This window comes from Fragaria vesca, linkage group LG6 (assembly GCF_000184155.1).
Source record: "Fragaria vesca subsp. vesca linkage group LG6, FraVesHawaii_1.0, whole genome shotgun sequence".
NCBI classification, from domain to species: domain Eukaryota; kingdom Viridiplantae; phylum Streptophyta; class Magnoliopsida; order Rosales; family Rosaceae; genus Fragaria; species Fragaria vesca.
In genome coordinates, this window is record NC_020496.1 from 2265180 (window position 1) to 2282114 (window position 16935).

Here is a 16935-nt window from a genome sequence, read left to right on the forward strand (position 1 = left end):
TTTTACATCTTTTGATTTTTTTTTCTTTGGCTATGCATATTTTTTTTGTTTTGTTTTGTTTTTTTTTTCAATAGCCAACAATTTTTTCTCCTCCTTGAATCGATAAGTAGCTCCCCCAAACTTGTTTACAACAGTACCATCTTAACCGCAATGAATTTTCAAATATATTGTGCTCCACTAATTCTTTAGGATAGGGTAAATGTATATCTATACCAAAGAATTTGTAGTTTAGAAATAAACAGCTCAATGTAGGCTCAAGGGGTTAATCTAGGGTGTTTCAACAATATGACACATGCTTATTTGGCTTTGGTGGTTAATCATAATGCCTATATCCTTTCAAAGGTTCCTGCATTAAAACTGGCATAAAGCTTTAACAGGTGTGAAGACAAGTTTTGGCATTGTATAGTTTTATTAAAGAGCCGTGGTCAATGACTAGTCAAGATGAAACAAAATGTGAAATCAACAAGAGCCAATGTCAAGAAATAAGGATGATCTAAGTAATCACTCAGAAAATAAAGCACAAGTACAGTATACCTGGGTCCCCGGCCGGAACCACATGTGCAAGTTTCCCTGCATGTGGCTCGTTCGTGCTTTCATTATTCCGAGGCGCTGCTTGTGACTCAATAATCTCACAGAAGGTTCACATCTAGTTTCGCTCATCGTAGCATGTATCAATTAAATTTCAATTGCTTCACCAATTTAACCATCAATCCAAAACAAATCAAGCATGATAATTATAAAATTCCATTAGCAATTACTTAAGATTATGAATTAACATATGCTTGTTCTCATCTCATGGCCATATAGTTCTTGTAAAAGTTCTTACTCATCACAATGTTTGGAAGACACAACAAAAAATAAACCTAAAACTGGACTTCTTTTTTTAAAGTTTTTTTTTTTTGATAAAAATACTGAAAACAACCTAAAAATCACACAAACAAAAACAAAAACACGAAATCCCCACCGTCAAACTTAAATTGAGCATTGTCCGCAATGCGAAGAAATATCATAACAGACTGAGGATTGCAACACAGCTTGCCATCCCGAAATGTTGCAGAACTGAATAGTAATAAAACTAAGGGGATAGAGCACGACCAAAACAACTAAAATCTGAAAAATAACAACATGATAGGAGAAAAGAGATAGAGAACGTCCCTGGAATGAAGACAATAGATATGAGCACGTTAAGAAGTCTTCTTCTTTGCTGAACACGCATCCATCCTCTTCTAAGGGTCATCGGGTTGCCTCCCGGAAAGCGCTAAGTTTATTTTCTTCAGTCAGATCATGTTAAACTCATTGTTGTGGAGTATAAGGAACATGCTGCACATTGGTCTCAAAAGTCGTCTCCAAATAAGTCTTAAGATGTTGACCATTCACCTTAAATGTAGAGTTATTCCTCAAATTCTGAATTTCAATTGCTCCATGAGGAAACACCTTTGTAACCACAAAAGGATCCATCCACCTTGAATTCAACTTCCCTGGAAAGAGTCTAAGTTAAGAGTTATAGAGTAGCACCTTTTGGTTTAGTTCAAAAGTCTTTTGACGAATGATTTTGTCATGAAACTTCTTGGTGCGCTCCTTGTAAATCTTGACATTCTCATAGGACTCCTTACAAATTTTCTCCATCTCATTCAGCTGCAATGTTCTTCTTTCACCGGCTGCGTTCATGTCAAAATTGTAATGTTTGATTGCCCAATAAGCTCGGTGCTCCAACTCCACCGGAAGATGACAAGCCTTCTCGAAAACTAACCAATATGGTGACATGCTAATAGGGGTTTTGTAGGCTATCCTATACGCCCAAAGAGCATCATTCAACTGTTGAGACCGATCCTTCCTATCCAGACGAACTGTTTTCTCCAAAATATTCTTGATTTCCCAGTTAGAAGTAATTGGATATATAACTCCAACATCAGGAGGCTTCAAAATTTCTGCTCGCATAACTTCTTTCATTGGTGGATTCAAACGCCTTTATGCATCACGTGTTGGCTTCAAATTGTCTTCAAGATGGATGCGGTGCATACACATTGTAGGACTAATACCTTTAATATCTGCACTAGACCACCGCAATGGTTGTTTTGTGAGCTTGGAGAACTTGCAACAACTTCTTCTCATCCTCTTCACAAAGGTTAGAGGCAATAATCACCGGTTGTGTCTCACCTTCACCCAAAAATACATACTTCAAGTGTTGGGGCAGCGGTTTGAGCTCTAGCTTTAGTGCTTGCTGAATGGAAGGCACAACTTTATTAGTGGACAAAGGTAAAGACTTAAATTGATTCCACTTACTTGGTTCAAAAACTGGTGTAGCATTGAGAACCTTCTCCAACACATCAACTTCTTTTTTGGTATCAAAATCCACTCCAGCATCATCTCAAGGATGTCGACTAGCTTCAAAGATCTTGTACTCCACTAACATGTCCCCAAATTTCATAGATAGAAGCCCATCCTTTACTCTTATCACCGTATCAGCAATAGCCATGAATGTGCGTCCCAAGATAATAGGCACATCCTCTCTTTCAAAAGCATATGGTTCAGTTTCAAGTAGGGGTGGGTTCGGTTTTGTTCGATTCGGTTTTCACCTAAAACCGGAAACTAAACCGAATAAAAAATTTAGTTTGGTTCGGTTCGGTTTGGTATTTTTTGAGACCTTTTTTTCACTTTTTCTACTTTTTTTTAAAAATAATTTTTCTTAAAATTTGTATGTTTTTGGCTAAGTAAAAATTATTGTATTTTAGGTCTTCTTTTTTTTTCTTCCATTACTTGTTTTTATAAGCACATATAATATATCAATAAAATTTTTGACAATGATTCTTCAACAAACCAACAATTTATAAACTAAATAGATAATTTGAAAGTTTAATACTCAATTTCGAAATTATTGGGAATTAACTACACTAGCACACTATGAAATCATAATTTTAAAACTTCTAAGTTCATCTTGAACACAAAATATAGACTCCATAGTTTAAAGTCCATCCAAATAAATTCTGAATTTTAAAGTTTAAAAATCTTAAATTTTGAATAAAGAAGAGAAAAATAAATTAAATATTAGAGTCTATCATTTAAAGCTCGCAAGAATAATGTATTCGATTTTAGAGGTAACATATCACTCTTTATACATCGCATACACGACACCTAAAACATTTCTATGTGTGCATAAAACGAAAATAAAAAGCAAAATATTAGACAAACATATAATTATATAGAACATAAAACCTAAAATCATATTGTTCAAATCAAATATTTAATACGAAAAGAAAAACAAAAAATGATGTCGTTTTAGAGAGATTCGGTTTTTCGGTTCGGTTCGGTTTTTCAAGGGCCAAAACCAAAAACCAAACCAAACTAATTTGGTTCGGTTCGGTTCGGTTTTTCTTAATTCGGTTTGGTTTTTTCCGGTTTCTGTTTGGTTTTCAGCTCGGTTTTTTTCGGTTTCAAAATTCCACCCCTAGTTTCAAGAATAACATAGTCTGCCGACACTATGAACTTATCAACCTCCACCAACACATCTTCCACAATTCATTCTGGTCGCTTGACTGATCGGCCTGTAAATTGCAAAGTCATAGATGTCGGTTGCAAGTCACCAAGCTTTAGTTTTAGAAACAAAGAGTATAGCATCAAGTTGATTCTAGCACCCAAATCCATCAAAGCACGCTCAAAGTAATGATCACCAATTGTGCATGGTGTTGTAAAACTTCCCGGATCCTTCAACTTTGGAGCGAATCTCTTTTGGATCACTACACTGACCTTTTCTGACAACAACACATTCTCATGGTCTTTAAATCTCCTTTTGTTAGTGCATAAATCCTTCAAAATCTTTGCATATGCTGGGATTTGCTGAATTGCATCAAGCAAAGGAATATTGATCTGCACCATGCGAAATAGTTCCATAATCTCAGTCAAGTGCCTATCTTTCTTTGGCTTTTGGAGCAGCTCTGGATATGGAGGTTTAGGAACAAATTGTGGCTCTATAGAAGGCTTCAAAGTTGTCACTGGACTACTGGAATGTGCTGGTTTTGAATCAATTTTTCTGCTAGGGATTGAAACAATCTTTTCAATCCTGGTTTTGGAGCCCTTCTCTATAGATTCGGTAACTTCTGGGATGATAACATTATCATCAATACCTGGTTCGAACTCTTCTTGCTGCTCTTCATCTTCAACATCTCTTGAGCCAAGAACTTTGCTATCAATCTTTTTCCCACTCCTCAACGTGAACACAGCTTTCATAGTCTCATGCTTCTCAAATTGACCCCTCGGAATAACAAGAGGTTGGCTAGAGAAACGCCCCTGTTCTCTCTCATTCAAAGTATTGGCAATCTGCCCAACTTGAACTTCCAACTTAGAAATAGCTTAAGATTGAACTTGCTGCTCTTTCTTGGTCTCCTGAATAGCTTGAAGCATCTGAGCATTGGCCTTTTGAAATTCTATCTGATTTTGTGCAAGTTGTATAGTTTCTTCAAGAGATGGTTTCCTTTGTTCACTTGGCCCTTGATAATTATGAATGGGAGGATTATTTCTTGCATCTGCATGTGATTGTTGTTGCTATAAGAGAGATTTGGATGTGGCCTCCAACCTAAGTAATTATTATTGCCAGAGAAATCATTCATTAGCCTTCTATAGTTATTCACCATATATGTTGACTTCCTCATCACCATGAAGTTCCGGACAAGCTTCAGTGGTATGTGAAAAACTAGAACACAAGACACATGTCTCCTTTCCAGCCTTGTTTAATAGAAGAGTGAGGCTCTTCATTTGTCTTGCCAAAGCTGCAATTTGCTCTTCTAGCTTGGTATTTGCACTAACCTCATAAATACCTCCTCTTTTAGGACCCGATGCATAGGACTCATACCGCTGCGTATTCTCACTTATAGTTTCAAAAGCTTGAATTGCCTCTTCTGCTGTCTTTCCCATCAAACTTCTACCAACTGTAGAATCCACCATACATCTGCTTTGGCAGTTCATACCTCTTCTAGAAAAATTGAGCCTTTTGAGGTTTAGTAAATCTATGGTGAGGAGATCGAATAAACAAATCATTGTAACGCTCCCAAGCTTCATAAAAAGGTTCTCTATCAAGTTGATGGAAATTAAAAAAATTTGTTTGGAGAGCATTGGTCTTTGTAGCAAGGAAGAATTTCAACAACTTTTTAAGAAAATCCTCCCAAGTAGTGATGGTATTAAGAGGAAGAGAACTCAACCATTTTCTTGTCTTATCTTTCAATGATAATGGAAAAAGTCTCAAACGAATCTGCTCATCTGATATCCCATAATTGAAAGTTCCACATATGTTTTTGAATTCCTCCACATGGAGATTAGGATCTTCATAATTAGTCTTCCCATAAAAATTAGGTGGGCTCTGGATTGTTGCTAGTCTAATCTCAAAACGCACTCCATCAAGAATAATCAAGAATAGGAGCTACAACGATGCAAGAAGATGTTGTGAGTGCAGTAGGAGCAGTGAACTCCTTCAATGCTTTTGTCTCCTCATCTGCCATTGCACCTTCAATTTGAGTTTGAGCTCGCTCTTGCCTTAATAGTCTTCTACGAGTTCGTTCAATCTCTAGATCGTAGACAATGAGCTCTAAATTCTGAGATCGACGACCTTACATAAACCAAATCCAAACCTACAATAAAAACAAACAAAAAATCAAGAAAAAAAAATATAAATAAAATAAATAAAATAAAAAATAAAAATAAAAACAGAAAAATAAACAAGAATTAAGTATTGCACAATTAACAAATCAACTTGAATTAACACAATTCATGGCTGACGGAGCCAAAAACAACCTAAAAAATCACATAACCCCCTAATCTGTTAGAGCTCTTTTGTCAATTCATCCAATTTTTGCCACACAATCAGCAAAAGTGTAACTTCCACCTCTTCCTTGATCATAAACCTGATGAAGTCCTCCTCTTCACTCCTTATTAGTCCTCAACGTACCCCCTAGAAAATGCAGTAAAGTATATGAAAAAGGATCAAAAATATGAAAAGGTGACCATAATATGATTAAATACACACGTAGCATTTCTCTACTTTTTTTTTTAAAGTAGTTAGTTACGACTTTCATTAATTTGGATAAAACGAAGGTCAGAAACAGCCATTACATACTCTACCGCTATCATCTACAGATATACAAGTAGTTGTGAGGCATACCTCACTTAGTACATAAGATAGACTACTCTTTAATAATCGTGCTCACTTATTCTGTAAGCTTATTTCTACTGATACATAGACAAATAGGCTAATGTTTTAAAATAGAAATTTAAAATAGAAAAATTTTAAAAAGCCCAGTAGGGCCAAACCCAATCTGCTACGGCCCAGGAAAACCCTAGCATAATTGATGCCAACAGCGGAGCTGTCGCTGTCAACGCAGACTGTAGCAACCAAGCCATCAACGCCGACGTTGCATCCTCTTTCATCGCCGCCATAAGCCATGTTGTTTCTGCCGTTGACCCAAGCATCACTGCTACCATCTAAAGTTCCATGCGTTGCTTTCACACGCTATGACTTCATACCAACAACATCAATCCAATCAGATGTTAAGTTGGTTTCAGATCTAGGAGAAAATCTAGATGAGAAAACACCATAGATGCCTTCGCTAGGGAAGGAGGAAGCCTTCGCTTGGACCTCCCTTCACTTCAGTTATGCTTGCGGTGAAGAGGTGAGAGACACCAGAGGATGATCGGATTGGTGATAGCAATTGATAGATTGCCACGCAAAGACAACAAAAGGCAGAGGATGAAGATCGGCATAGTGATGGTGATTTGCACCATTGATAGAGCCCCGAGTCATGACGGCCAAGGTTTTGTAGAGAGGAAAAGGAGAGAGCCATTAGATTAATGATAGCATTCGTGTTGTAGCATTTCTCACTTGGTACCAAGCGAAGCAACATTAAGGATAATGTGGAAGGCAGCAGCAGTTGCTTCCATCTCACTGGCAATCTCCTTATTGCTGTTATGTTCACTTGTTCAAGTCTTACATGTAGGGTATCATGAAGCAATAATTGACAAAAGATAAACAAATTTTGCGCAGAGGACAAAAACAGCCAGATTAGTGAAACATCAATTTCAGACGCGATAGCCGTCAGCCGTACAGTTCAGGATATTTTTTAGTCTATCCTTTCAACTCAATGATCCTTGCTCCAAACAGATGAATGAAAGGATTCTTAAACTACTTCATATAATACATGAGAAGTTTTATAAAAGTATCTTATGAATTGTACATGCCAATAGAAAGCATTTGATTCTTGTTTAGTTCTAAGAACTACAATTTTAAATCTTCAGCTTGTTTGCCCAAAGTGCTCCTCAACCATCTTCATTCACTAGTTAAGCTTTTCTGACTAACAATGGTCACGGGTATTGACGCATTTGCAACTATGAAATCACTTGTTCTTGATAGCAACATCCTGCATTGCATATTTCGAAGTGAAAACAGAATCATACTATACAATTAAAAAATATTTGACAGAAAAAATAAAGAAATAAAATAAGAATTATACCTTCAAATAATATGAGTCTCTTTTCTTCCCAATATCAAACTAGTAAGCTGCAGGACTCTGATTGCTTCACAAAGCTTTTTCTTAGGATTTCCATAAAAAATCCTCACCTTGACCGATACCTAACCACATTAAAAAAAAGAAAATAAGAAACCAAGTCATTATAACTTTTATGTAATGTTTTGAAATACAAGAGATAGAATTGAGAGAAACCTTTTTAGGCTTCATAGTTTCTCCAAACCTCTGAAGATCTGCTGATTCAATGTCTGCTGTAACATGGTACTTCAATCTACCCTTCGTAGTTCTGAATTCAGCAAGAGTCACATCACCAGAACCAGTATCACGGTATAGATTGTCATAAGAATCCTCACTTGCCACATGAATCAAATAAATAGTATCACCACTGCTTATGGGCAAATTATCAATTATCCAACTTAATGTAGCTTGAGACTCTATGAAAGACAATGCCACAGCAATCCTACGGTTCTCAAATCTTGGTGACCACTTTGTTTCCATATTTTTTCTTGTTTCAGGACTAACACTTTCTCTTAATAGATACATCCTTATATATGTGAAAGCCCTGCCAAGTATCACCCCACACAATGATAACCATACGATTGCAAAACCCTTTCCAAGACTAGATCTAAAGCTGATATCACCATAACCAACAAATGAAGATGATACAGACACAAAATAGTATGTGTCAACCCATCGCAACATTTCTATCAATGCTACACCAACCAGCCCCATCCCTACAATAACCAATACTAAAATTACTGATACCCACAGTTTTACAAAGTCTCTAGTCTTCTCATCATCAGCCTTAGTAAAGCACCATGAATCCAATTTCTTCTCACATACACTCACGGCCCACTCAAACTCTCCAACTCCATAGCCTTGCCAATATAAGGCATATCCTGCGGTACAAAGTTTCCCTTTTGGTGTGTTTGGAACTATATCTCCATATCCAAAAGTAAATATTACGACAACAGAAAAATATAGAGCATCTATCATGGAGAAAACTTTACTAATCGTCCAGTAATGTATGGCCACCCCTCCGACCAACCCTCCAACAACAAAAACAGTGAAACATATCATACGCAAATGAAATTGATCCATGGTCCTGAGAAAGAGAAAAACAAACAGCCACTCAATCCAATGTCAAGCAATCCAAATTGCTGAGATACAATCAAAGGCAGTAAGAATAAAGCAGACAAGATTTGAATAGAAATAAGAAAATAAAAAAAATCACATTAACAACTATACATCACAAAAGAGGGCAATTATGTGAAAGTTCCTGAAACTTAAGCCTAGATCATATTTTTGTGACAATTGATGTTTGCCAAGCCTTTACAATTCCATACCAAAACTAAAGTTCTAAGTCTTAACTGATTATGCGAACTCCCCTAACAATATTTTCAGGATGTACTGAGCATGAAAAACAATTCCATTATGATACACAATGCAATAGAATCCAACATGTCAATCATGAAATGATACACATTGCAATAGCAAGCCATAAATTACGCGAAATATATAACTGCCCTGTCTAACAAAAATTGGTAATTTCACTAACTATTTAACTATTTTACACCAAACAGATTCAGTTTCTTCATGGGTCAGTTAACCAAGAAGAGCGCATATACCAAATTATGACTATTATATCAGCAATTTATTGACCACAACTACAATCACGATTTCCCTTTCGGAACATATATACAACATTACACATATAAACCCTAACATTACACATCTAGCAGATATGTTCAAAATTGGAGGCCGGGTCTCAAAGAACTAAAGGCGAAATCATTCTTCATAAACTAAAAGTGGACTAATTGAAGCTGGAAAATAACTCACCAGAGATTCAAAGTTCCAGAGCCGTCGACCGGATTCGAATTAGAGAGGAGTTGAAGATGAGAAATAAACCGTCGAGCTTATTTGGATTAACCGAGAGAGACTGTGAGATAGTAGAGAGTGAATAGTGGGAGAGCCTTTTGCCCCAAAACATGAGCCGCCGCAGGGTTTTTAGTTTTTTTTTTTTTTTTTTTTTCGTAACAAGCTGGGTTTTAGGTTTAGAGGGGTTAATTGCTTCGCGGGAACCGAAGTTTTGAACAGAAATCAACGTAGGCAACGTGTGACACGTGGTCTCGCTTTTAATATATACCGTTGATATATATATATATATATATATATATTTTTTAATTAGCGTTCCTGCCAACCCAACGAAGATGCGGCAACTAATGACAACTGACATGACCTCGGGCCCGGATCCCAAATTCGGGTCCCCGCCCAGCTACCTTCCGTAGCTGCCACCACCTCATGACCCGAACTAGGTCGCCTGTGCATTCAAGCGGAGAAGCACCCCACGACAGCAAGGCCGCCATCCACCAATAGCCTCTCCACCCGTTCCAATTTGGACCAAAAATGTTCCAAGCACCGAGGGAGAGAAAACCCTAATCGTTTTACATTTCAGCCATAGATTTCGATCCCAATAGAGGGATCCTGTCAATGTTCTAGATCGAGCAAGCCCAATCTCAAAAGCCTAGCAGCGGCGTCGCCGCTAGGTGGGGAGAGAAGAGAGCATTTTTCACACTCCTAAGAGAGAGAAAGTTCCTTTCAAAAAAAAAAAAGAGAGAAAGTTTTTCCGTTTTCAATTAATTTTTGTTTTCAAATATGTATTAATTAGTATTCTAAAATAGTTAACCAGTCTAACGTAATATATTTTAACATCGGTATTGATAAGTGGCTGAATATGACAATTGATTAGATAGATTCTATTATCTTTATAATTAAATTAGTAAAAAAAATGTTATCAAATTAACAATTAATATGCTGTAACGAGTCTATAATGAGTCAAATTTACGAGTTATAGACTCGTTACGACCTCTCACTTACTAAGAAAATCATGCTACTTGACCAACGGGATACTGGACGTAAAAAAAAAAACTTTTGATGTAATTTATTCAAATTATTTCCTAATCCGAATAAATCCAAACCTTTGTTCTTTGTTTTTTTTTTTTTTTGTAGAAAGTAAAATGAGAAATTTTATTCATACATTACTAAATACTAAATACACATCTCTTACTTAATACACTATCTATTATTTTTTTTCACGTTAATGTTTTGCTCGATACATAACCCCAAATTTTCAAAATTATCCTATAGTCCACAATAACCATATAAACAATCTTTTAAAAAAAATTTATACAAAAAACCAACCACTTTTTCATCAAGATTGCCATCTCACCCGTCTGATGGGAAACTACAACCTGAGTATTGAGTTTCATGGTCATCTGGTTTCTCCGTGCATGTAAGTTCATTGATATCTTCTTGGACTACGATTATATCCAACAAATGTTTATTTATTTTGAAAATAAAATAAACAAAAGAAAAAATACAAAGGTTATTATCCCTCTCATATGATCTAATCCATGATCCACTATCAAATATCAAGCTACATGGATCGTGAGCAGTCATGAATGAGCAATCTTTCATGCAATGAGAGAAACAATATGTGTAATTATTTATTTAATTGACATTGTTTTCTTATTTTTGATATGTAAAATCTAAAATTAAGATGTATAAAAAAAATGTGTATTTAGTATTTGGAGGTGTGCAAATAAAATTTCTCAAAGTAAATTAGAAAGTGAAAGTTGAAATGGTCTCATTGAAAAAAAAAAAAAACAGAGAAGTTGAAATGGTATAGTGGAACTTATCATGTTGATCTGGTCAAATTTCGATCCTATAACAGAGATCTACATGTACAAATGCGCCCTTCATAAAAACTTCATTATAAAACTCCAAACAAACTCCATCACCATTTGGTCTTTAGATCTCTAACGCTTTCATTTTTATTTTATTGAAATGACTGAGTCAAGAAATCTTTTTTCAAGAACTCTTCTCAGATATATATATCTCGTGGACGTACCTGTAATATTCTTACGCTCGTATGGTTTGCAAGCACTCACATCTATGGTTGTTCTCCTAGCAGTGATACTTCAAAGCAGTCGAATCTACTACATGCCTAGATCACCACAGTTCTGGGTCGACTCAGCTGCAATTTCCCAACTCAGTATGTCCGACAACTATGAATTAACAGCCACATGGCATCTCACATTGTTTGTTGTAAATCCTAACCAGATTCTGGGACTCCACTATGAGAGCCTTAAGGTCATGCTTTTTTATGGGGACAAGGAAAACAGTCACAAACAAACGCTGGCAGGGCAGCCTGTGTTTCCTCCATTCTTCCTAAGCACGAGAGAAGTCACTAACCTAAAATTCATGTTGGCTACTAAGAAAGCGTATGTGGGCAAAGATGTAGCCAACAAAATTAGAGAAGAGATGGCTGGTGAGTCGTTGGTGAGATTCGGGCTCAGCTTGTTTGTTTGGTATAGGCGTGACGTTAAACCGCTAATTGATCCTGGTCCCAGGTTCTTGAGGATCTTCTGTGACCCGGTCGAGTTCGGATTTACCCTGAATGATCGGATTGGGAATCTGACTGCTCGACCTATGGCTTGCAAGCTAGATAATACACTTGGCCGCGAAAGATGGACATTGTTGTTGGATGAGAATCGGTGAAGTGGTACATAAAAATTTAGTCAAGTTGAAATTGAGAAATAATTAATCAGACAATTGTCATTTGTCAATGCTTTGATTTGTTCTATTGATCATCGCTAGTGGTGATGAAATGTAGGTATGCTGTTTAGGTTTCCTTTGAGTTAAATACAAGGACAAGAACTTAACATAGTATTTAGTATTTAGTTCATTTAATTATTATCGTCTATTTTAATTTCTAGCTAGAGCCGATAAAAGTATAGTTCTAAATAAGGTATATATTTATATCGATTGATTGATATAGATAGATACCAAGAGGCATATGTTAGAGGGTACTTGGTGTCTTAGACTGCGATTACTACTGCAATTTGTTATTTATGGGGTATATTGTATGTGAAATTAGTGAAACTTATTAAGAAGTCTATGGAATTCAAAAGTCTGGATGTCCTCAATATAGACTTTTTACAACTCATCAAAGTCTGGTTGTACTAGACTAGATTTAAAAAAATCATTTTAAATTCTACCAAAGTTTAAGGGTACTTAATTAATACTTACATTTTTTTAATGGAAAGCCGTACGACAAATTTCATTAATCAGAAGTCAGAATAACGCGAATACATGTCTTCCCTTGTAAAATATTGGGCAAATTAAGGACTTGCCATGCTAGTACCATTCATTAATTGCAAATCTCACTCACTTATTTCAATACAGAAAAGAAAAAGTGAACCTAATTAGACTATGAAACAAATCACATTAATTAGGCACACAAGTGCATAGGTTCATAAATAAAGAATTACTGTATATAGACCAGCTAAATATTTAGATTGGGTTAAAACAAAAGAGTCAAAACCCAATTTAAAAACCCAAACAGTCCCAGGACAAGAGTCCAACTCAAGGCCCATCAATAAAAAGCCCACCTAGTGATCCAAACGCCTCTTGCACTGTACTGATCTGACCGTAGAAGCTCCCATCTCGATTTCGATCTTCGCTGATCCACACCATCATGTCCACCATTACCAGCCACCCAACTCGCCTAACGCCGCCACGTAGCCTCCCATGCCTGACTCATTAAACCACGAAACCAAGCTATCACAAAGCACCTGCTTTGTGATGCCATTACTCCACCTAATTAGTCCAGCATTAGCAGTCGTAGCTCAAACGTCATCTCCACCGGAATCTCTACAACATGACACAATCGTTGGAAGGAGCGTCGGGCAATTTGCACCAACTCGGGCATCAATCACCATGGTCATCATTACCTGTAAAAACCCGAAGCAAAACATATCAGCCGAAGGAGCGTCAGGCAATTTGCACCCAACTCGTCTGGTTGCAAGCCATGAGCGTCAACATGGTCAAGAGACCAGCCAAGCCCGAGGCCCTTTTTGTTTTTGTTGGAAGCCCATTGCTTCCTCCTTTTTTCCTAGCTGAAAAAATAAGTTTTAGATTATTTTAATTAATAATTACATGGAATAGAAGATTAGGGGTATCACATCACCAATAAAACATATGATTCTCAAACCCCACCCCCCCTCCCCCCCCCCAACAAAGGGAATAGCGAGAGACCTTAAGAGGGAAAAGTTGTTTTAGATTAAGGAATAGCTGCGTCGCCATGCCGGCGTTGGCTGTTGGCCTCGCCGGTATGCGTCGATTTCAGCCTGGAGGGTTGTCGGTATAAGTGCTTGGTGTTTAGATTGGGGAAGGTCTATTTTGCTTTGTTCCCGCCCGATAAAGGTGACTGCACGGTGGTTCACATTCGTTCCAGATTGCTACGTGTCAGTTGGATCCACTCAAATTCTTATCGTTGATATGGTAGGGATTGGGTGGTGTTTGTCCATAGATCGTATAACATAGGGCGGCGGGAAGGATTTGAGCGATGCGGTCTACCTCCCATATGTGATCTCAGGATTTCAAAAGGTGGTGGTGTGGAATGTGATTTGTTGTGGCTCGACCGAAGAAACATTCTCGATGTTATAGGAAATCTAACAACGACAACATTGCGACTGAGTGGGGGATGATAGAACGGCGTTGTGGTTGCTAGTGCAAACATCTGTGTTAGACCTGGTTCAAGGTATGGACGTCTCTTGCCCTAATTCTAGTGTGGGCCTCTTTTGGGCTAGGTAGTTATAGACTTGGGGCTTTTCCTGGGCTGTTGTTTTAGTTTGTGTCTTTTATTTGTTATACTTTTATTGTCTAGCTTTTTATGGCTCTATGCCGTTAATAATCTCTTTTACAATAGGATGACATGGGCCATGTCCTGGTAAGCGCACGTTATGTGCCATGACTACTTTACTGAGGCAGCGAGTTTCTTGCTCAGTCAAATGGTTGCAGCTTCCGTTCGGCAGAGTTAAATTTCCGCATAATGGGAAAACGAATATACATAGCATTTTATGGCTCCATATGAGCTCTACCTTTTCGTTATGTCACCATGTTCTATACAAAGTAGGTGGAGTTTAGGTTTTATGTCTCACCCTTGTATTTTACGCTTTCATCAATGGTAATAGCGTGAGGGCCTCCTTCTATCCCTTAGATTAAAAAAAAAAAAAGGTTAGGGGTATTAAATTATAGAATTAAATTCATTTTACCCCCCTAAGGTTTGGGATAACTTCATTTCAGTCTCCGTTCTCTCAATTTTGAAAATTTACCCCTAAAGTTTCTAATTTTCATAAATCATGCTCAATTGTTGAAATTTCATCTGATTTGAACGTTACTTTTGACTTTATAACTCATTTTAAGAGCTCTTAACAACAAAAACGGCCCCTTGAGACCTTTTTTCTAAGATCACATACTTGCATTTAACATCTAAATTGGACGAAATTTCATCAATTTTGAGCATGATTTATGAAAATTAGAAACTTTAGAGGGTAAATTTTCAAAATTAAGAGTATGACAACTAAAATAATGTTAACTCCAAACCTCATGGGGGGTAAACTTTGAATTAATCCTAAACTATAATTCATACAACCATCACATGTGGTCAAGGAAAAAAACATCCAAAAAACATATATTAGTAGAATAAAAGCACAAAACTTTTCCCTCTTCTATAGCTCCCTAAACTTGGGAGCCTTAATTTGGGTTTCAAAAGCTTGTTTCTCCCTTATATCCTGACGGCGCGTCCATTGACAATCAAACATGAGTTATGGGTGTGCAAATGGTGGTTGCACCTCGTAGCATGATGGTAGTGAAATGAGAGAAGAGACCTTTCATCATAACAGATTGAGATGTGGTGTAGTGAGTTAAGATGCAAAGCGTTTTTTAGGTTGTTTAGGTTTCCCTAAAGTTAAATAACACACAAACTTAATTGAGTATCAATGCTTTTGAATATTGTTGTCTCTATTCGCTGCTTATAGCTAGAGCTGATGAAAATTTAGTTCTGATTACGGTTTTTATTTTGTAAGGAAAGGAGTCAAAGTCCAGTAATATTCCAACGACGTCACATCATCAAGTTAGGGGAACCATAAAATTTTGCAAAAAGCAGACCAATCTATACTACCAACAATTACCTAGTGCAATCATATTATTCACTAAAATAATACAAACAACTGCCGAATGCAGTCGTTTTTATTGACTAGCCTAAAGGTGCAGCGAAAAAGAGCTAAAAAAGTAAAAGCAATAAAAGCACCCTAAGCCCTACTTAATCCTGAAAATGCAACTACTGTTAGAATTTTTAGACGCTTAAGACTGACATTGGTGTACGTTACAAGAAATCAAATAGTTTGACGGCTGCATCTGAAAGACGATAATAATTATGAAATAGTGAGTAATTCTTTCCAAGTCCAATTAGAGTTAGAGTTCTACACCTTCCTCATATTTGGGGACTTTGTTCATCAACATCAAAAAACTATAGACAAAAAACCTACTTATTTACAAATCTTACATGAAGCTTCATAGAATTAAATTGTGGCAAACATATTTGATTAGGTTCTCACAATTTGTGAGAGAAGCTAGGATTCAAGGGGCTGGTATTAGCATCACATGAAAGCATCAAGGATTTCTTATGTTTCATTCTAATAATATAATTCAAGAAAATGCATTTTTTCTTGTTTGAAAAGCAAGAAAATGTCTTTCTAAATTAGTCAAAATCCATGGCACTATTATCGATAAACAAAAACGGTGATGTGGCTTTCGCTACACCATTTGAGATTCATATTTTGGTGTATGTAGCATTACATTTCATAAACATCCCTAACAGCCCAAACTTATCACCCACGTGGGTTAATTTCACAATTGTTTCCCTCTTTGCACTATATTTTGCGTTTTGATATAGCTTATGTTGGACCTACCTCTTTTGGTCTCTTGTATCCCTTAGTCTCCATAAATGAACTTATTTCGACAAAAAACAAAAACATCGGTCAAAAACTTATTAATAAGATTTGTAGCAGAACTTTCACTTGAAACAACTACGTACAACTAAATAGTGCATTTAGGAAAGAAATAACTAAAACATAGGCATATGCAGGATGAGTAACATTAAAATACGAACAACACCTCATCAATACAAAAAACCATAAAAATATAGCATTAAAAGAAGAGAATCGGACATCATTTCATGAAGCAATGTTTCAATTATTTCTTTATTTAATATGATTCTCCATTCTACTTTAAAAGTAGCCAATATTTAATATGTTCAGGTGAAAAGTCTTCCTTGCATGCCATTGGATGAGCAGTCAATTTCCCCATCCGAACATTTGGGTAAACCGCAAACTCGATTGGGTCGCAAAAGATCCGCATGAAATTAATTTGATTCAGATCATAAACGTCAATGTCATGCCTATACCAAACCAAGAGGCTGAGTCCAAATCTCGCTGATGACTCTCCGGCCAAAATTTCTTTGACCACATCTTCGCCAACGTAGGCTTTCTCGGTTGAAAGTTCGAATTCGAGAGTGGTCAGG

General features: G+C 36.7%; 2 protein-coding genes and 1 pseudogene across 2 annotated transcripts; 1 reads left to right on the plus strand and 2 right to left on the minus strand.

Moving 5' to 3' along the window:
* Positions 1–1293: 1293 nt before the first annotated feature.
* Positions 1294–1950, minus strand: LOC101314301 (annotated as a pseudogene).
* Positions 1951–7375: 5425 nt separating this feature from the next.
* Positions 7376–8269, minus strand: LOC101299491. The gene is made up of 3 exons (XM_004302148.1): positions 7704–8269; positions 7494–7612; positions 7376–7400 (listed from the first exon to the last, which is right to left on the minus strand). Exons 1-2 carry the CDS (start codon positions 8238–8240, stop codon positions 7496–7498), a joined length of 654 nt encoding a protein of 217 aa, XP_004302196.1. The 5' UTR covers positions 8241–8269; the 3' UTR covers positions 7376–7400; positions 7494–7495.
* A 3193-nt stretch (positions 8270–11462) lies between these two features.
* Positions 11463–12068, plus strand: LOC101314588. The gene has a single exon (XM_004304787.1). It carries the CDS (start codon positions 11463–11465, stop codon positions 12066–12068), a length of 606 nt encoding a protein of 201 aa, XP_004304835.1.
* Positions 12069–16935: the final 4867 nt, after the last annotated feature.

Bases quoted from the DNA above. Each gene is read 5' to 3' on its own strand.
- LOC101299491 (XM_004302148.1), bottom strand. From the start codon at position 8,240: ATGGGGCTGGTTGGTGTAGCATTGATAGAAATGTTGCGATGGGTTGAC. The intron at 7,613-7,703 runs GTTTCTCTCAAT...TAATGTGGTTAG, and splicing joins AAACTATGAAGCCTAAAAAG to GTATCGGTCAAGGTGAGGAT.
- LOC101314588 (XM_004304787.1), top strand. From the start codon at position 11,463: ATGGTTGTTCTCCTAGCAGTGATACTTCAAAGCAGTCGAATCTACTAC.